This window comes from Papio anubis, chromosome 11 (assembly GCF_008728515.1).
Source record: "Papio anubis isolate 15944 chromosome 11, Panubis1.0, whole genome shotgun sequence".
Classification (NCBI taxonomy): Eukaryota; Metazoa; Chordata; class Mammalia; order Primates; family Cercopithecidae; genus Papio; species Papio anubis.
The window spans coordinates 82,066,109-82,087,572 of record NC_044986.1 but is presented as its reverse complement, the minus strand read 5'-3'; the positions used below and the strand labels follow the sequence as shown (position 1 = coordinate 82,087,572).

The following is a 21,464-nucleotide window of genomic DNA, read 5'->3' as shown; positions in this document are numbered from 1 at the left end:
ATTTCTGCTCCTGGTTTTCAGGAGATGACAGTGAAACATAGGATAGTCACATGAATTGACTAAGGTCACGTGATATTTCTTGGGCAATCTCACCCTTGATCCACAGGTTTTTTAGTGGAAGCACTTTACACCATACTGTACTGTTTCTCAATCAGTGTGGAATTATGTGAATGTTATACTCCATTCTGTTCCATTTCTTTCAGTTCAGTTGCAGATGTTCTTATTGAATGTTTGAATGTCTGAGCCCAGGGTCTTTGCAGGCCACGTAGAGGCAGACACTCTTGGCTGCCGCCTTGAGATGTACACAGTCATGGTGGGCAGGTGCACCTCACTCCTATGACTCATTTCCCTGAACACAGCCTTCAAGCTCATCAGAAGCAGAATCCCCTCCAATCTTACAAAGTAATGTACTGATCATTTTCTCTTTTCACTGTTGTAGAAAGAAAGGTGATTTTTTGGTTATCTTAATATCTGAGTTACATGTATAAACTAAAGAAGACTTACTGATACTGAAAGCAAGTACTATTCACTTTCTGATTATGGACTATGAAAGATAAAATTAGATATAGGAAGACCCACCTTTGACCCCCTACACTGTCTTGGTAGCTAGATCATCTGGCCTCAAGACTTCTGGTATCCCATAACAGAAATTGCTTTCAAAATCTCTATCTCTTGGTTCTTATTGCCTAATATCACTCCCAGGTTATATAGACTAATCACTTTCTGGTATAGGCTTTATTATTGTTATGCTTATATCCATTTTCTGGGTAAGAATAATTCTTTGACTCTGGTGCTGGGGATGAATGAGAGTCATTTTCCTTCTGTGCAGCTGGAGAAACCTCTATAGTATGGGGCTAAGAGGAAGGGGCAGGAGGAAGGAGGCCTGAAGCTTATGAGGTTTCTAGGTTGTGCCCGTGCAATGATCTGGCTCCCAGAATGTCAAATAAGATGTAAGGGGAAGGAAGCCTCCAAAATGCTGACCTCAGGATTGTGTCAAGTTTCTGGGCTTCGTCAGCAGTCCCAGTCCAGATGAGATTTCATCACTGTGGAAGTTAACTGCCTTTGGAACATTTTTCTCTGTCATTCCTTCTTCTCTCTTGCTCACCTTTCCTTTATTTCTTCCTCCATTAAATAAGGAAATGCCTATGCAGACACTACTATGTGCATAGGGAGCATTTTGTGAGGAAAATCCCATGGGCTTTGATTCAGAAGTTCTGAGTTTACAGGCTCTCTGGATTATTTAATTGACACAAATCACCTAACTGTTCTGAGCCTCAGGTCTCTCCACCAGCAAAATTGAAGATAAAAATTTCTGTTTTACTTAACTCACAATGTGTTGGTGACACTCAAATGAGATATTATGTGTGACAATACTTTGTAGAATGTAAACAAGTTCACCTACTGTATGGGAGGCAGCATTTTAGATGCTGTGGGAATACAGAGAGGACTAAACCAGCCTAGGCTCTTAAGATGAGCATAAAGGCAAATGTATGAAAAACTGTTACTACTGATGCATTAACAAATGACCCCAACATTTAACAGCTTAAGACAGCAATAATTTATTATATTATTTTATGTAATATTCATTGTGTTTTATTTTATTATATGTCATATATTATGCAGGATTGGATGGGTGATTTCAACTGAGGTCACTTAGCTGGACTCGGGGGTTCAAGAGAGCTTCACTTGCATACTTGGTACCTTGGTGGGAGTTACGAAAAGACTGAGATCATCTAGAACTATCTTCCGGGACATCTACTTGTAGCCTCTTCAGCATGGTGATCTCAAGCTGTTGAATCTCTTATATGGTGGCTGACTTGCCCCAGTGCAAGGGTCGTAAGTGGAAATTGAAGGCCATCTAGAATGTAGACTCAGAAGTCACAAAATGTTACTTCCACAACAATTTAGAAATTACAAATAAAACCAATCAATATTGAAGGGAGAGGGGTGAGGTTAGGCTTTGTATGAAGATGTGGAAGTGACAAGGTCACATTCTAGAAGAGCATAGGATGATGTTATTGCTAAACTTGGAAGGTGCAACCTGCTGTCCTGCTTCTGATGGCTATAATGATCCACACCCCTCTCAAATGAAAAAAATACTCTCAACTCCCTCTCTAAAGAACCTCAAAGACTCATACCATCTAGGGCATTGACTCGAAGTCTAGGATCTCATTATCTAAGTCAGGTTGAGGTACAGATGAAGCTCTTTGAGTACAGATTCTTAGGTACATCTTCCCAAGTATAGTTTTCAACCTGAATACCTAAATCTAAAGAGACAAATTATATAACTCCCTTGCACTCAAGATATGAAAGTAAGGCAGTCATAGGATAACTGCAATAAGGATTACCATTTGTAAGGATGGAGAAGTTGGAAAGCACATAGTGATAACTGGTCGATAGCAATTTTCATATCCAGCTGGGCTCATGTCGTTAACGCCTCAATTAAAACTTGTTACTGCTTCTCTGTTTCTTCACTCTACCTTTGAGCTCTTGATTCTTCCCAAATCATCCTTAGTTTTCCATTAAAAAAATGTAGATTCTTTTTGCAGCTGATTTCCTTCCCATAGTTCAGGGATCTAAATGTCTCTCTCATTCTGTGTTGTCTCTGACCCATTTAGTCTAACCTGGTCATGCTTTTCACACTACACTTACTTTAAAAATTGTGTGGGTTTTAAAATTAAGTTTATTGGTTGTTGACCACATTAGATAAAAGCCACACTTGCAAATATTTTTGACAGTCTCTTCTTTAGCTTGAATTCCCAAACAGGCTGCTAGTGATTTTTAGAATTTCTGTAGTCTAACAGAGAAGGTCTGCGAGATACACCTTTAAGATTATAGAAAGTCTTTTGTCTTTCTGAGAAGTCTTCAAGGCAGCATTTTAAATATGTATGAAGTCTTAAGAAAGGGTTTACAGTTATACCCTTCATTTCATGGGTCCACATTTTCTGGCTAGTCTTCAGGAGTTGATCTTTGCGTTGAGAACCTCTCTTATTTTGGAATTTTCTGCTAGAAAAGACTGAGAATAAAAAATGTTTTATTTTTGAATCCAACAAATCTTGGCTTCTCTCTTCTATATACTTTCTTTAAATTCTGATTGAAAACAGAATCTCTTCTTTTCTTAATCTATGAACTATCTATGCACCTATGCATGTATTATGACATGCAATTAAGAGAAACCAAAGGATTGTTCAAATTTCTGCCTGAACACCTCAGTAGTTAGATTCACCAGTTTATTAAGTAGATTTTCTACTTTCCATATTACTGCATGTGAAAAATTTCTAAAATTTTCTTCCACTAGATATTAGGTTGGTGAAAAATTAATCGTGGCTTTTACCATTACTTTAATGACAAAAACCATAATTACTTTCTCACCAACCTAATAACAAAGGTAGCTTTTTTTTTTTCCAGCTTCCAATATTTTCCCCTAAACTCCTACAGTAGTTTTCTTGAGTTTTGGTTCCACTAAAAGTCTCCTTAAGGTTCTCCTATCTTCTTTCCTCTACACAGCCTCAAAGCCAGTTCCACATATTTTATATATATTTCTTATAGTATCACTGCATTTCCAGGACTAACTTCTTTTCAAGTTACTTACTGCATGAAAACCTAGAATTTCATAAAATAATAATTTATAAATGTCTAATGGATTCTGTATGTCAGAAATTTGGTCAGAGCTTGTCTTGGGGATTCTTCTAATGTTAACTAAAGTCACTCAATGACACTCAGCTAGTTTATGTGCCACTCTTAAGGATCTAAGATGGATTCACTCACATGTCTAGTGCTTTGGCAGAGGTGATTGGAAGGCTGGACACATATGGGACCCACATGTGATCTCTCTAGCATGGTGGTCTCAGGTTTGCTGTACTTTTTGCAGGCAAAACGGGATTCTCCTAGATAATTGGTTCTCAATGGGTGGTGTTTACGGGGGGCGTGGGTGTACAATTCTATCCTCCAAGGGTTTTTGGCAATGTCTGGAGATATTTTTGGTTGTCACACTGGTTGGGGGCCGGGGAGTCGGGAAAGAGGCACTACTTCTATCTATTTGGCAGAGGTCAAGGATGCAACTAAACATCTTACAATGCACAGAATAGCCCCCACACCAACCCACAAATAATTATCTGGCCCCAAATGCCAACAGTGTCAGGTTGAAAAACTTTTTCCTAGAGCAAGTATCTCAAGAGAACTAAGTAGACACTGTATGGCCCTTTCTGACCTAGTCCCAAAGACAGAGCATCAGATTCAGACCAGATTTAAAGGAAGAGTAATTAGACTTCTCTTCCTGATAGGAGGTGGAGAAGTCACATTACAGAAGAGCATGTGGGATGGGGAATATTGTCACAACCATCTTTAGAAAATACAATCTGCTGCAGGAACTGTCAGGGAAATCTGAATGTGATCAGTGCCATGAAAAGGGGTAAGCATAATGCATTAAAGATGCAGGAGGATCTGTCACTTCTAGCTGGAGAGATAAAATGGGGTTTCCTGAAAACAGGGCAATTAAACAGTTTTTTTTTAAACTGACAATTGAACCTTGAAAGAAAGGTAGTGCCTTGAAATGTGCAATTGAAGGAAGAACATTCTAGGCAGAGGGAACAATATAATAAAGGTATCAACATTTCAGAGATTAACAAACTATGGCCCTTGGGCCCAATGCAGCCTGCCGCTTAATTTGTAAGTAAAGTCTACTGGAACCCAGCTCCACTACTCAATGTATGGAGTGGCTGACCACAGAGACCATCTGGCCCAGAAAACTTTTGTATTTTTTTTAGTAGCGACAGGGTTTCACCATGTTAACCAGGCTGTTCTCGAACTCCTGACCCCAGGTGATCCACCCACCTCAGCCTCCCAAAGTGCTGGGATTACAGGTGAGCCACTGCCCCTGGCCCACATAACTTTTTGTTAAGGCAGAGATCATCTCTTCTTCATTTTGATTTGCTTAATAAAATCTTGTTTGGAAAACTAATAATATTGATCATCCTCTGGGTACTTCCTCATTAACTGGCTGGAATGTCATGCTTTTCTTAGAAAACTTAAAATATTTACTGTATGGTCCTTTATGGAATAGTTAAAGAACTATCCATGGACTAGTTCTTTAATTTATTTCCTGATTCAACAAATAATTTGTTAAGTGCATGACATGTGCCAGAAAGTGTGTCAGATGTTTAGTGTATGATGGTGAGCAAAACAGACATCCTCCCTATTATGGAGGGTGCTTTTCACAGTTTCAATATTTGAGAGGTATGAAGAAAATATCAAGGTCTTGTGTTTAAAAATATTAAAATACTTAGGAAGAGTGAACCTGAGAAGGCCTTTATCAAGAGTAAAACTCATCAGGCAAGACCCAACAGATGAGAAAGAGCCAACCATGAGATGTGAATGGCAGAGATAAGATTTACTGGGAACATGAAGGATATGCACAAAGTTCCTAATCAGGAAGGACCTCGGCTTGAGAGAGAAAGTGAAAGGTGGCCAGTTTCGGTGGGGTGTAGTGAGTGAGGTAGAAAGTGTGGTGGATGGGGTTAAAGGCAGACATGGATCACGTCTTGGTGAGTCTTACAGACCATGAAAACGATGACCCAAGTGTAACTGAAAACCATTTGAGAATTTTGAGAAGAATGAAATAAAGCAATTTTCTTAAAGAAAAGGAAAGAAACCTGTCTGCTGGGTTGAGGGAGGCTTAGATAGGGGGTGGATAAGAAAGAAATTGAAGGATAGTTAAGGCAGCTCATAAAGGTCCCAAGCAAGAAATGATGGTACCATGATATAGAAATTGTTCTTCTCTAACTTTACTGTGCCTATGTTCTTCTGGGAATCTTGTCAAAATACAGAAACTAATTCAGTAGATGTGGGATGGAGCCACACTGCAATGCTCCTGGACCACGGACCACACACAGGGGCCTAGTGGTAAAGACATACCAAGCGAGTTTTTAAAGAAAATATTTATTATCCTAATACTTTACCATGACTAGAAGTCTTAAAGTAAGTTTCCAACACAAAATCATGCAAAAGAGAAAATCCAGCCCAGGAAATTTCAACCACTGGAAATAAATGAGCACTGAATGAGAAAACCTTTTGCAGAGCTTCAAATATAAGGCATAATCTGGAACCTTGAGTCTAAGTAGGAGGCAGAGGACAAAGGAAGAGAAGGATGTTCCAGAGAGAAGAGCCAGTTCATAGTTCGAGAGAGTGTAATGGGAAACATCTGCTACTTTTTTCAGTGTACGAACTCATAGAATTGACTGTCAGAAGTGTCTTGTCAGACTTCAGACTGAGGTATAGTGCACATAGGGTGATTAATTCGGATCAATTAAAACCAACAAGAATCTCAAATCTGTTAGTATGGGCCTGAGCATAATAGACTTAAGAGGAGATATCATATTATTAATAACAATAACTAATATCTGATGGAACTTGGAACACATGAAGACACTTGAGCCCAGAGAACAAATATGACCAGTTCATACTTTGCCAAAGGTCCCCAGGCTCATCTGTGGAAGAAACAGTATTCCAGCCTGGCTTGTCCCACTATAGAGAATGCCTTTGCTGGAACTTGCAGTTTATTTAGAGAGAAAAAGCCAATACACCTGAAACAATTAAAGAAAGGTACAAAATCAACATTACAGTCATTAGCTAGACTGCACTGCAGTTTCAAAATGAAAATTGCTTTATTGTTTTTCTTCTGATTATAAAAACAATGCTTCCTCTTGGTAAAACAATTCTAACCATATAGGACTGTGGAGTGCAAGAGATGAATATTCCCTATAATCCCATTGCTCCACCCAATGCCAGAAACAGCTACTTATAACTACCTTTGAGCTTAGGCTTATATGTGCACCATCTCACAAAAAGAAATAAGCTTTTGAAACCACATGGTTTATTTAGTATGTGCAATAAATCTATCCTTTTGAGGTATGCAGTGTTTGATCAGCTCTGACAAATGTATATGGTAACGTAGGCACCAGGCCATTCAAAATATAGAACACTTTTGTTACCCCAAATGTCCCACCTTCCTCTTTGCATTTGATACCCTTCTACCATTACCACCTCCATACAAATATTGATCTGTTTTCAGTACCTGTAATATTGCCTTCGCGAGAATGCCATATTAACAGCACTGTAAATCACACGTTCTCCTATGTCTGGCTTCATTCACTTGGCGTAAGGCTTTTGAGCTTTATCCATGTTGTTGTGTGTGTCAGTTGCTTGTTGCTTTTTATTGCTGAGTAGTACTCTGTTGTGTAAATATCCCACACTTTGTTTATCTATTCACCAGCTGATCCACATTTGGAGAGTTTCAATTTTTTGGCTATTATGAATAAAGCTTCTATGAACATTCACATGTGGACCTTTGTATCGACATGGTTTACATCTCCCTTATGTAATGTCTAGGAGTGGAATCGCTGGGCTTAACATTGTATGTTAACTTTATAGGAAATTGCCAAAGTGTCTTCCAATGTGGCTGCAGAATTTGCCTGCCAGATTCTCAGTGACACCTGGTAACATCAGTCTTTGATTTTAGCCATTCGAGTGAGATTTAGTGTACTGCCTTGTGACCTTACTTTGCATTTCCCTGATGACTCATGATGTGGAGCATGTATGTTTTCATGTGCATATTGGCCTATCACATGTCTTCCTCGTTGGAAAAATAAGTCCTTTCTCTATTTTTTAAAATGGGTTGTTTGTGAGTTTTCTTTATGTGTACTTGATACATATCCTTTATTGGGTACACACGTGTTTGATATTTTTCCTGTAACTTTTGGATGGTAGTTTACATTTTTCTTTTTCCTGCTCCATCCAGTGGAAGTTTGATGGAGAAGGGCTGATGAGTAGATGTGGCCTCCCTTGAGTCTAGGGCCCAGGGATCCTGACTGTTAAAGATCCACACTTGACCTTTAAGATTGTTAAAATTCCAGGGTTTTTTCTTCTTACTCACTTTTATAACTACCACCTGCTTTTGCTCCATGCTCTGCCATAGAGCAGAAACACTTCTTGCATCCTGTCTCTGCTTAAAGGGGTTTCGTACCATTTGAAATTCAGTTCAAAGGGTGGTTTTGTGATTGCAAGTGTCTTATAGGCTAACTTTATATATATGTATGGTTAGTTGATTATCTGGCTTTACTGTTGTTGTTGTTCCCAAATCCTCTTGCTCCTTTCTATATCTTAAGCAGAAGTGGAACTGCCTGCCTCCATCCTCGCTCTTAATATGACAAAAGGCTCCATTGACAGCATTACTAGAGTTGGTCGGTCCTTTTGTCCTGTGTGAGCCCACTGAGACCTTCGTGGCCTGGGCTTTAAGGTAGTGGAAGCTAGAGCTTGAGCATTTCCTTTGCCTTCACTACGAGTGATCTCTTGCCAGTGCAGAAGGCATTCCTGCTAGTTTTCATTGCCTTTCTCTCCTGCCCCGCTGGGAAGTATCTTTTCCTCATCCTTGCTAAAGGTTTTTCAAAAGCCCCTGTATATCATAGCCCTCCTGTCCATTTCACTCTTCTTTTAGTTTCTTACAGCTCTGTCCTCTGGACACTTAACACACGTCCTTCTAGGACTTGTTTTTAAGATAGTGTGTCTTTCACACCAAAGTCTCAATTCCTTGTGCAAATGGTCCTAACTGAGATGGATACTCTCAATTCTCTCCATCTCAGAGAGTGATAATCACTCCTTCCTATTCACGTGCCTGAGATATTCAAGAGTGGTCCTAGCCCCTTCCTCAGTGGGTGTATTAATTCGGCTCTGACTGCCAACACCTGTGACTCATACCCTCCAAGGCCCAGGTTCATTAGCTCTGATATCCTGGGATTCCCAAAATGAACTCTCAAGTTATACCTTACTTCGGGAATCCTGGCTACCAATATTAATATTCCTTCCTTCCTTCCTTCCCTACCTCCTTCCCTCCTTCCTTCCTTCCTCCCTTCCTCTGTCCTTCCCTTCGCAGGAATATACAATGCTCTCTATATGAAATTGGTTATATTCTGTCCCTGGGCGAATGTCCAATTCAAGCTGATTCAGGATTGCCACCTCTTTCTATCCTCCCTCCCCATGAAAAGAGAATGATACTTTGAAGACACACTTTGATAACATATGCTTTCCAATACAAGTAAACACAGAAGCCCAATCTTCCAAAGGACACCTGTCCCATTTGGGGTTAATAACCCTGCATTTATTAAGGACAGGGCCACAAAGTCCCAAATCCCCACATCTTACAACTCAGAAACACTAACTTGAAGAACAGCCCCGTTGACTTGGGAAATATATTTTCCTGAGACCAGTGATTTGTGAAATATATTCTCCAATTGGCTGATCTCTTGCACAGTTGTTTGTCATAATCAGATTTTGAGGCCATATATCTCCTTTCAAGTGATGATTGTGCTGCAACCTCTGGCTCCATCCACATTTCTGGTTTGGGTAGAGCAGATCTCAGCAATGAATGAAAACCGTAGCTGTCTTATCAAATAGCAGCAGTACTTGTTTTGTTTAATAGTGCTGGAAATTAGTTTTTCAGGCACTGATCTCGACAGGTCAGCTGTCAAAAGTGGGTGTCCGTGGCCATAAATTCATCGATCCTGTAAACAAAATTCTGTCTGCAAAATACAAGGGGAAGTCAGAGTAGACACACTTAGGTACAGATGAAATGGTCTGGAGCTGTATGACTAAGTGTCGGGACTTCTTTGGGTAAAAGGTTTTTCTGGCTTCCCATTTATCAAGTCCATCGGCCTCATTTGGCTTTTATTGACTGAAACATTTTCTTGAGCATTCGGAGTGGGGAGCGCCAGACACCCTCAGGATGGGGGTGGGATGCAAGTCTCTTCTGATCTTGGTTGACTACAGGGCTGGTAATCCATTTAAAGCCTTCATTTACTTAAAAATATTCCACTGGATTATTTCATGTGAACCGTGCTTTTCTATGTTCTGGCCTTATATTTTGAATCACAGATGGATGGCCTTGCCCAGAAATGGTGGAGGTTTACCACTGTTGTCTTAAGATTTGGGCAAGAGCACACAGTTTTGTGGAAATGGGGAGATTCACTCAGCTTGGAGCACTTGGCTTCTGTCTGATGTGAGGGAATAATAAACTTTCCTACTCAATATGAAGGATCCTGAATCCTGGAACATAGTTGCACTTTGATGTGTTTGAAAGGCAGAATTTTGATTTTTTGCTTTGAAGTATTTTTTTTTCTTGCTTTGCGAGGGTACAGGATGCCTAAAGGCTAGGGAGAAAGAGAAGTCTGTATTAAAGCAAAACAATACAAAACAAAAATACTTTTTAAGTCCTAACCACTTGTAGATGAAGAGATAAGCATGATAATAGGCTTGGAAGAATTGTTTTTCCTTCATGAAATTCCATTTTAATTTACATGGCCTTCTTGTATTAAGGTTGTCTGAATATTAACTAAAATGATTTGGAGCTGCTCCTCTTTCTCAGTGGAGAAAGATTACTTGGATTGCTTGTCTTCACGGATCTGGGCCTCAGCTGTGGGCACTTCCTATCTCCCAACCCAACAGTTTACAGAGCTCCCACTGTCTTGGAGAGATCCTAGAATATGAGAAGCTGTGCTGGTCAAACTAGCCATATGCCCCTTCATGATGAGGCACCCCTAGACCAAAATTCCTTAGAGCCAAAGCACTGATTTATTGGGTTCTGATTCTCAGATTGGCCTTGACATATTGACAGGTAATTTGACTCCAGTTGCTCCCCCATCATGCAGTTTTCAGTCGTACAAGTGCATGTGATAGGATATTGCTCAATCATCTATGCTAGTTATTTTTATCAAAAGCTTATTTTACTTCCTATTAGTGAAAATCCTGTTAAAATCAGGAAGAGGATAAAGAAGGTAGTAATGATTACTTATAATTCCATCACCTATGTGTAACACATATATCCACGTATCACATTTTAATGTATCTTCTCCCATTTTTACCACTGCTTTAAAAAAAAACATAATTGAGGCCATATTGTATACAGTCTTATATCCTGGTTCTTTACTTTGTGATTTTTAATTAAGCTATTTTATAATAGACTATTTCAAAGTTATTTTCTTCTTTGAACAGCCCCTCAATTTGGTAGGCAAGGAAGATTTTTATTTCCCATTTCATAGATAAGAAAATAGAATCGGCTGGGCACAGTGGCTCATGCCTGTAATCCCAACATTTTGGGAGGCTGAGGTCAGTGGATCTCTTGAGCCCAGAAGTTTGAGACCAGCCTGGGCAACATGGCACAACTTCATCTCTACAAAAAATACAGAAAAATTTGCAGGATGTAGTGGTGCACTCCTGTAGTCCCAGCTACTTGGAAGGCTGAGGTGGGAGGATCACTTGAGCCCAGAAGGCAGAGGATGCAGTGAGCCATGATCATACCACTGCATTCCATCCTGGACAACAGAGTGAGATCCTGTCTAAAAAAAAGAAAAGAAAATGATGGAATCTCAGTAAAGTGTACTTTCAATTTTTATTGAAAAAATATTTGTTGACTCTTTCTATGTTTCAAGGACTGTGCTGTCAAGTGCTGTCTGAGGTCACTCACATAAGTGATGACAACAACTAGAACATAGGTCTACTGACTCATGAACGTCTGCTAAGTTCACACCTCCAAGTTCCTGTCTTCTTCCTCAGTTACAGAAGTTAATGTTGGAGAGGAGAGCCTGGAATTCGAGGCAGGGTTGGAGACCCTGAGATGGGAATGAGAAAGGCCAGGTCCAGCCCAGGAGCCTGAGGCTCTAGACAGCTTATGAAGACAGGGTTTTGACCCCAGAGAACATGGCAAGAAAGCCCAATGCCACAGCTGACTCACTGACTTAGGCCAAGAGTAGAAGGAACTGGAGATCCTTCTATTCCATTTCTATTGCAGATTTGCATAAATCATGGATATTAGGCTGAACATTCATTAGTTGTGATAAATGTGTCATTCTAATGTTATATCTTAACAATGGGAAAAACTGGGTATCAATCTATTGACATTCTCTGCACAGCATCTACGACTTTTCTGTAAATCTAAAACTATTCTAAAGTGAAATCTCATTTCAACAAACAAGTAAGAGTTTACCAGACCCAGAAGAAGAGAAAGGGCCTTCCAGGCAGAAGGAAACCAGATACAAATATCAGGAGGGAATGTGGTATGCCTGAGAAAGGAGGAGGAGTTTTGGGGATTGTAGTATACTGTAACTACATAATGAGGTTGAGAGTCAGGATTGGCTCTGGATGGGGAAGGCTTTTCCTTTTCTTTTAGGCCAAGTTTAAAAGTCTTAGGATTTATTCTGTAGGAAAAAGGAATTCATTAGAATAGTTTAATTAATATAGTTCATATTTGAGTTTATTTGTTGTAAGGGTACCCACTTGCCTATTGAAGGATGAGCTGTAAGAGAGAGAGATTGAGAGTAATGAAACCAATGAGAAAGCTGTTGCAAAGATCTAGGGGGACTGAGGTGGTGCCTCCTAGAGCCAAGCAGTGGGCCAGAAGTAGAGAATGATGTTCAGGGCTTCATCCCAACTGTTTCTTCCTGCCTCCATCCTCCATTCTAATATCTGATTACAATCCCAGTAGAAAGACAGAGAAGGCCTTCTTGATCAAGATGCACAGAGCCCCATTCCAAACTCTCACTCAAGCCAAGACAGTAGAGAATTAAGATGCCCCTTCACTGTGCCAGGAAGGTTTGGCAGCAGATGTTAGGCAAAAGGGTCCTGGTGCAAGATAGAGTATGGAGTGTCTGGAATGGTTGCATCATCATTAGGACAAGATGGCTTCTGTTATGACTTACCAAACCATTAGGATAGTCCAAAACCTCCACCACCACCTTCATTCCACTAAATTCCTGGTCCATTCTGGTCCATCCTCCTCCACTCCCTGCAGTAGGTCCATTGGGCTCCAAGGCAATCCATGCCCAGTCCCATTTATCCGTTGTCCTCTTCCCTCCATTTGTCCAACTGTAGAATCCATTCTGCATCTTCATTTTAATTTCCTTCCTTTCCCTTTCCTTTTCACTTTCCTTTTCCTTTCCTTTCCTCTCCTCTCCTCTCCTCTCTCTCCTCTCTCCTCTCTCCTCTCCCCTCTCCTCTCCTCTCCTCTCTCTCTCCTCTCCTCTCCTCTCTCTCTCTCCTCTCCTCTCTCAATCTCCCCCGCTCTTTCTTTCTGTATTTCAACTCTTCCTTCCTTCCTTCTTCTCTCAATTACTTCCCTTCCTTCTTTCCTTCCTTCCCTCCTTCCTTCCTCCTTCCTTCCTTGCCTTCATCCTTCCCTTCCTTCCTTCCTTCTTCCTTCCTTCCTTCCCTTCCCCTTCTTTCTTTGGCAGGATCTCACTCTGTTGCCCAGGCAGGTCTGTGCCTGTCTGACTCTCTGGGTGTGACCTCCTGGTCTCTATTGAACCTCCCACCTCAACCTCCCAAGTAGCTGGGACTACAGGTGTATGCCACCACACCTGGCTAATTTATTTTTATTTTTTATAAAGGCAGTATTTCACCATATTGCCCAGACGGATTTTGAATTCCTGGACTCAAGTGATCCACCCGCCTTGGCCTCCCAAAGTGCTGGGATTGCAGGCATAAGCCACAGCTCCCAGCCTATTTCTTAAGATCCAATGGAGAAATAGCCATGATTTTTGCTTTTTTTTTTTTAAAAAACTATATCATTACCCAAAGTGTGGTATATTGGTATCTTCAAGGTCTTTAAGCAGAATTTGGGGTAGATCTTCACTTGTTCTTTATCTCAATGCCCCCAAATTAATTAGTGGTGGTGGTGGGTGGTTCTTCAGGGTACATGGCCATGTTTTTTACTAATTTATTTATTCATCACACCAAGGCATCCTATTATTTAGGATGGAGTGGGTCTTGTTGGGCATCATGTCCAAGGTGACAACAGGAAATTCCAGGTTTCTGTTAAACTGACTCTAGAACTCCATCTCTTATTCTGGTGGTTTTACTTTATATCTCAGAGTTGTTGTCTCTTTCAGGAGGAATGGCCCCTCAGGTTCTATGGCCTTATAGTCAGGGCTCAGTGTGCAGACCCTGCTGCAGATGTCAGAACGATGGGAAATGCTGAGAGAGTAGAAGCATTCTTAAGTGGAACAGTTGGTGGTTCCTTTAGGGCTCCCAGTAGCACTTTTCCACTGGGGTTCTTCTTCTCTTCAGGTTAACTAGGGGATCTTATGGATTTTTCCCTGACAACAGTATATACTGCCTGTGGCAGTTTGACCCTTTAGCCCCCTGCTATTTAAATGGTGGTCCATGGATTAGCAGCAGCAGCAGCAGCATCACCTGGGAGCTTGTTAGACATGAATAATCTCAGGCACCAGAATCAGAAAGTGCATAGAAAATCCCTGGGCGATTTGTGTGGATATCATAGTTTGAGCATCATGGCTTTAATCAACAACAGTGGTTCACAATTCTGGCTGTGCATTAGAATCACCTGGGGAGCTAAAATATTCATCTCTAGTACATTACAGACCAATTACATAAGGGTCTCTGGGGGTAGGACCCAACTTTCAGTACATTTTATTATAAAGCCCCCCAGAAGAGATACTAATATGCATCCAAGTTGGAGGGCCAGTGACCTAGAAGAGCAGGGGTTTTCAACCTTGGCTGCAATATCAGGAGCACTCGGGAGGCATTAACTTCCTATGCTCAGGCCCTGAGATCCTGATTTAGTTGACTTGAGATGGAGCTGGGTATCTGCATTTTGTTATGTCTTCCCCATTAATAGTTGAGAATCATTTCCCAGACAAAAGTTTTGTCATTGTATAGACCCTGCAAGGATGCAGGGAGGGGAAGCAGTCTCATGAACAACGGTGTCTCCTCATTGTTTCTGAGCCAAGGTAGGTTCTACGTGACCACCTTAGGGTGACTGTAAGAGATGCATCTGGCTATTGGATACACTCTGCAGGCTTAGGAGAATGTAGCAGATTCAGAGCACATTTACCCTGCCATTAGCCTCTACTTGCCTATCAAGGAAAATGAAGCAGCTGACACCACAGTGAAAACAGGCAGGAAGCTCTTGACCCTGCTTGCCATAGGCACCAGGGTGCAAGGCAAGCTGTGCACTTGAGCGTTTACTACTTGCTTTACTGCTGAGCCTCATCCTACCTATGGAGGGAGCAATGGCTGAACTCAAGGGCCTTGTGGCCTGGGCAAGCCAAAGGAATAATTAAACAAAGAGGGTATTTTGCAGGCATCACAGTGACATGGCCTCTGTGGGTGAACAGAATAAAACTGGACATAAACATTTGTTTTAGAGACAAGTTCTCACCAGTTGGTTTCATTTTAGGGCTGTGCTGAGCTCTAGAGATCCAGGTGAGCTGAAGGAGGACATGTAACTCTGTTTACCATATGTCTATTCTCTTTAGGGTTTTAAAATGGCTCTGGGTCTCTGGGAACTCTAGGGGACTGCTGTTATCCTACTTGCCTAATTCAGGCTCCCAGTGTAGGAGCTGAGGTCCTAAGGTGTGCATAGATGTCAGTTCCATCCCTCATAATCTTTATTTTTCCTTCACAGTTGGCGACGTGGGACTCAGAGAAGGGCTTGAATGGCAGCTTGCAAGAGAGGCCCATGGGCAGCCGCCTCCAAGGATTGACTCTCAAAGTGGTGACTGTCTTGGTAGGATCATGGGGACATTCTGGGAGCTATACCATCCAGGCTGTTGAATCAGAGGCTGCTTTCTGTTTCATGCTGGGTTTTGGGAGAAGAGAATCTTGAGGAGTGTTATGAGCTTTCATAAGGCCTTTCATTTAACTAATTGTGTGAATAATGAAAGGAAGAGCGAGATTGATGTTTCTGCCCCAGGACCTCTGTGCTTTCCATAGGAAGTCCCTGAGCTGCTCTAGAAAAGGACTTCTCATCCACAGCCTCCTCTGAGGACCAGAGGGGGCCCAGCTGCTCCCCTTGTTCTTGGATGTAAACTGGATCTTGACCCACTACTGGTCCTTAGGAGAGCTGTTCTGGTAGCCAGAACCCCAAGATAGATGCTGGAGGAGGACATTCTCCTAGCACCCAACACTACTGATGGGCTCATGTGACACAAGTTCAGAATGAAGACCATTTGGTAGTTGCAACTTTTCTGCATGAGTATCGTGGAATCATAGACTTTTGCATTTGTAAGAGACCTTAAAAGCATCTTCCTTTCAATTGCTTTTTTCACATTTTTATAAAAACTGCAGGAGACGTTATAGATTTGCCTCTTATTGACTGGGTCACACATGCCCAAATGTCCCTTCTGTCCCAGCAGACACTAGCATTCCCTTGGCTCAGAAATCTTTGGCAGCAGTATTTGTGCATTCCCTGTTTGCACACCACAAACAAGCTTTACACCCTGTTTCCCAACACCACTAAATTAATGAGCTATACTCCCTGGAACTGTTTGCCAAAGGCCCCTTGTTCAGTTTCACACAAGAAGGAAGGGGAATGGTGGTGAGCGCTGAGGCATTTTTCAGACGACCACCTCGCTCACTTGTGGCATAGCACAACATGTGCAGGTGTGAGCGTGGCATGGCTTTGAACTCGGAACTCTGGGTTTGAATTCTATCTTACCCTTTGGCTTCTGGTCTGGCCTTGGCCAGTTAATCCATATCCACTTTCTAGTATTGCTAGTAGACATAATGCTTTTTCTCTCAACCTAATGTCACAGAACTTTATCACCACTTATTATCCTGGATGAGAAGTTTCATGTTTCTTATGTGGGCCTCGTATAATTTTGGCATATTCTAAGGACATGGTCCTAACTCTGCATGGATGTTACAAATGGAGGAAGGAAAACAAACCATATTATTCAGGGAAGTAGGGGTTGGAGCAGAGCCCGGGATAACAACATAGGACAAATGAATCTCCACTCCTCTGTATGGACCTACTGATTGGAGTGATCATCCTGTACACTCTTCCTTGAGTGTCCATACACGGCTTTTAGAAAAGGGCGAGTAAGTTGAGCCTCCAGTCCTAAATTGGGGAACTGCAAATGTTCTAATCAGATCTTTCTCTCTAACAATACACTCGAGATATGTGTTAATGAACCTGTTATTTAATTGGAGAACCTTCATTCTGTTGTCCTCAGGAAGAGCCTTTCGTGATGGTGGCTGAGAACATCCTAGGACAGCCCAAGCGCTACAAAGGGTTCTCCATAGATGTCCTGGATGCACTGGCCAAGGCTCTGGGCTTCAAATATGAGATTTATCAAGCCCCTGATGGCAGGTATGGTCACCAGCTCCATAACACCTCCTGGAACGGGATGATCGGGGAGCTCATCAGCAAGGTAGGTCCCCACAGCAGATTCAGGGGGAGGGGCACCCTAGTCTTCCTCTGGGGTAATATCTAAACTTGACCAGTTGCACCGTGGAAACCTTGGGACCAGCTAAACAGACCACAGTTACCATTCTCCACACACAAAGGCTCTTTTGTCCTCAAATCCCCTGCTACATCCATTTCTGCTCTTGTATCTCCTCATCCCTGACACTCTGTGTTACCTCCCTGCCCACTTCTGTCATTCATTTGAAGTCTATCATCCACTGTACCTACTCTGTAGCACACCCTTCAGGGAACCACCCCACACCCTACAGGGAACCTTCCCTGGTGGGAAGCAGAAACCTAGTTCCCACCAGGGGTACTTGTGAGTGCTTATTCTCCTATCCCTCATAGACCACAGCTAGGATATGCATACACATGTGTGTGTCTACATTGCTATGTGTGGATGGTGTGGCATCCCGCAGGTCCTCATACTCATTTAAATCGTACTCTTCTTCCCTCCCGTAGAAACTGCATCCTCATTGAAACTCATGGCATGAGGCCAACTTACCATGTCCCCCTTCTTGTCATCTCATGACCTTGGGTCGTTTCCCCATGATCATTGATCATGATGGCATCTGACTCAAGTCCTCCATCTCCATTATTCCTCCTGCCACCATTCTGACAACTTCTGACATCCCTGTAGACAACTCTGGACTCCCAGTACTTTGACATCCTCACCTCCAGGGAGCTTTGCTTTGCTCCACTCCATTGTTCACCCCCATGCATCTTGTTAGCATCTTACATGTCACCATCACTAGCCCACTGCATGACCACAACAAGTTGTCCTTCTGCCTCTTTTGAACCTTTACTCTGACAGCAAAGGCCCTTTGCTTTTTAAATATGTAAAGGCAGACACTAGGCCTGTCATTCCTCTGATTTCTATTAATCTTTTTAAGAAACAGCTTTACTATGATAACTTCACATACTATAAAATTTACCCATTTTAGATATACAACTCAATGATTTTTAGTAAAGGTACTGGGTTGTGCAACCTTCATTATAATCTAGTTTTAGAATACTTCTGTCACCCCATTGAGATCTTTCATACCTACTTATAGTTAATGCCACTCCCACCCCCAGCCCTAGGCAACCATTAATCTACTTTGTATCTTAGAGAGTTGCTTCAGTGAACATTTTGTATACAAGATGTGGTCTTTTGTGTCATACAAGATGTGGTCTTTTGAATCATACAAGATGTGGTCTTTTGTGTCTGGTTCTTTCCACGTAGTGTGTGTATTTGAGGTCCATCTTTCTCTGCAGCTTCTGTGCCTTTCTGATACTGCATCCTCCATGGGTGGCCAGATAAATCCCTCCTCCCTTCATCCCTTGTGACTCCCTCTGTTCTCGACTTTTTTCTTGCACCCTAAGCCTGAATGGATTCTATTATCTATCCTCTTCACTCTGAAATCTAGGTTGCTGCATTCAATTAGAGAAGGAAATTACAAATCTGTCCAGATTGCTGTAGAAACCCTGTGTGGTCTCCAGAATCAGCTGGGCCCTTCAGTACTGCCAGAATCTTTTAACTTGTCCTCTGTTGGGCTCCTTGGCTATGTCTCTCAGAGACTGTTTAAAAAGTTTACCTTTCTTCTTGAGCTACCTAAGAATCTTCTATCCTTCCCAACTAAAAAAAAAAATGATTGCACTTCTATATTGGGGAAATAAACTGAGACTTTGGGGCATAAAATTGTACTTCTAATGCCTATGAAATTTACATCTGCAGGCATCTGCCATCTCCCACAGAGGGGAGTGTCCCCTGTCCCCTGTCAGTCTCTCCCACTGTCACAGGACAACCCCTCCACCTGTGTCATGAGTTGATTCCTTTGTGCCTCCTTCAAACTTTGCTTCATAAATTAGTTTACCTTCATTCTGTGTTATAAGCCTATCCTGCTCCACTAAATTTCTTTTTAAGCCCTTAAATATGCTCCAAACCTTCCTAATCCTAAAAATAGTCCCCGGACATTGGGATTTTTAGAAGAGAGGCAAGAACCAGAGGTGCCAGTGTGACAAGTGTAAGAGGAGGGTGTTGATAGGGTCACCTCCATATTTTGTCTTTACTCAAGGTACAGTATTAGATTTCAGTTTAGGACATGAGTATATCTGTCCCTAGCCCACGTATTAAACCTTAAAAAAATCCTTCCACATGTGTTTCCCCAACTTGAGCATGGAGGTTGAATCAGTTGTCACTATTGGTCATTCTAAAAGAAACCAGTTCTGCTGATGCCTCCCACTTGGAGGGCCAAGAGCCCAGATCATTATGATGACTGCCTTTCAGTGCTCTTGTGACTAAAGGAGGACTCTAGGCCCCATTGTCACCTGGCACCCACCCATCCAGACATGAAGCTTGTAATTGCCCCAAACTTGGCAGCTTCATCCTCACAGTCTGGATCCATCTTAATGGGGTTTCTGTCTGTTTTTGAAATGGGAGCCCATTTTGGAAGGCAAACATCTTGGGAGATAATTTTGAGGTCACAGTAGGGAACGTCCATAGAGATTCTTCACACCATGGCTTTATCATGGAAGAATCAACCTGTGGGTCTGCAAGCCATGAATTAAGGGTGGGGGAAGATAGAAGTAAGTAGATGATCCCTTTATTCTTTCAGTATTTTACTCTCTGGCATAAAGTCTACCTATAAAACACTCAGTGGCTAATATGTTAATGAAGTCTAACATAGTTGTAGAACTCACCATATAACTTCTGAAGTGTTTTAGAAAAGAGAGAGATCAATGTGGGATAATAGAGTCTGAGGGGTGTGATGAAGAAATGGAGTGTGCCTCTGGTCTTAACATGTAGGGAGGATGCAGACAGGCTTAGAAGAAGATAGAAGGGCCTTCTTGGTGAAGGGTAGAGGGAAACACAGGGAAAATAAAAAGAAGATAGCTAAAGTTTGGTAGGAAAACAACAAGAAAGTGAAGATAAACTGTAATTCATAGAGAAATGAAGATGCTTTACTCGGCTCTTTTCTGTAGAAACCGTTTCCTGAAGTTTTTAGAAGAGAGAAACTTGTAAGGTGAAGGAAATAGTAACAGACAACTTAGTGTTGGATTTTCCTTACAATATTCAGACTCTCAGGGCGCCAGCTCTCAAATCCATTCCTCTGAAAAGAGCAGTTCAAAGGGCAGAAGGTGGACCTTGACCCAGGGCAGAACCCAACAGTAAGCTGAGGACTGCCGTCTGATGAGATGGCTTTGCCTTTCAGAGAGCAGACTTGGCCATCTCTGCCATCACCATCACCCCAGAAAGGGAGAGCGTTGTGGACTTCAGCAAGCGGTACATGGACTATTCAGTGGGAATTCTAATCAAGAAACCTGAGGAGAAAATCAGCATCTTCTCCCTCTTTGCTCCATTCGATTTTGCTGTGTGGGCCTGCATTGCAGCAGCCATCCCCGTGGTTGGTGTGCTGATATTTGTGTTGAACAGGATACAGGCTGTGAGGGCTCAGAGTGCTGCCCAGCCCAGGCCATCAGCTTCTGCTACTCTGCACAGTGCCATCTGGATTGTCTATGGAGCCTTCGTACAGCAAGGTACCTTTCTGGTTCCCTGATCCTTGAATAGCTCTAGGGGCTTGGAAGAACTTATCCATTGGCAAAGTTCTCAGGTGCATTTTACCAAAGTCATTTCAAATGCAATTTTACTTAATCTCTAGGACAGTACAAATATCATGTTGCACCCAACTTCCCTGAATAATATCAGAGATAAATTAAATGAAACAACAATAAGGAACTCAACTTCAATTCCTGATTCTCCACTTTAGATAAAATTAACTTTGGAGTTCTGCTTTGCACTTTTCTCCCCTCCTACATTAAAGTGATTGCTATGCACATGAGGTTGTCGATGAAACTGTGAATCTTGCTTAAATTTGATGACTTAATGGGAAAAAAAAATCCCAATTGTGTTGCAATCATATAAGCAGTACTCCAGCCATTCTTGAGGTACAAATTCTCCTACCTCTGAGGGGTCTGAATGGCACTTCTATCCAGTAGTGAGTTATAGGATTGTGCCATTGTGACTGGAGCAACAAATTGCAAAGTTTCTAATGTGAGTGTTGGTCCTGTTCGCACCATGGCAAATGCTTTGTGAGGTTATGTAAGGAGATAAGCAGTGAGAAGCTCTCTTCTCCTAACACTTTAGAGACCAGGGAGAAATAATTGGCCTCAAAGAGGCTAAACTTCTAACTAAAAGTCTCATGCCATGATTTCTGAAAATTCTGGGGGAAGA

General features: G+C 41.9%; 1 protein-coding gene across 2 annotated transcripts in view; it reads left to right on the top strand.

Moving 5' to 3' along the window:
• The window catches only part of GRID1 (glutamate ionotropic receptor delta type subunit 1), a 784,539-nt gene that overhangs the window by 619,819 nt on the left and 143,256 nt on the right, over positions 1 to 21,464 (top strand). For both annotated transcript variants that reach the window (XM_003903675.5, XM_021943982.2), the window contains exons 9-11: positions 15,470 to 15,571; positions 17,019 to 17,216; positions 20,446 to 20,770. In XM_003903675.5, the coding sequence (XP_003903724.5) occupies positions 15,470 to 15,571; positions 17,019 to 17,216; positions 20,446 to 20,770 (625 nt within the window). The remainder of the gene's footprint in view (positions 1 to 15,469; positions 15,572 to 17,018; positions 17,217 to 20,445; positions 20,771 to 21,464) is intronic.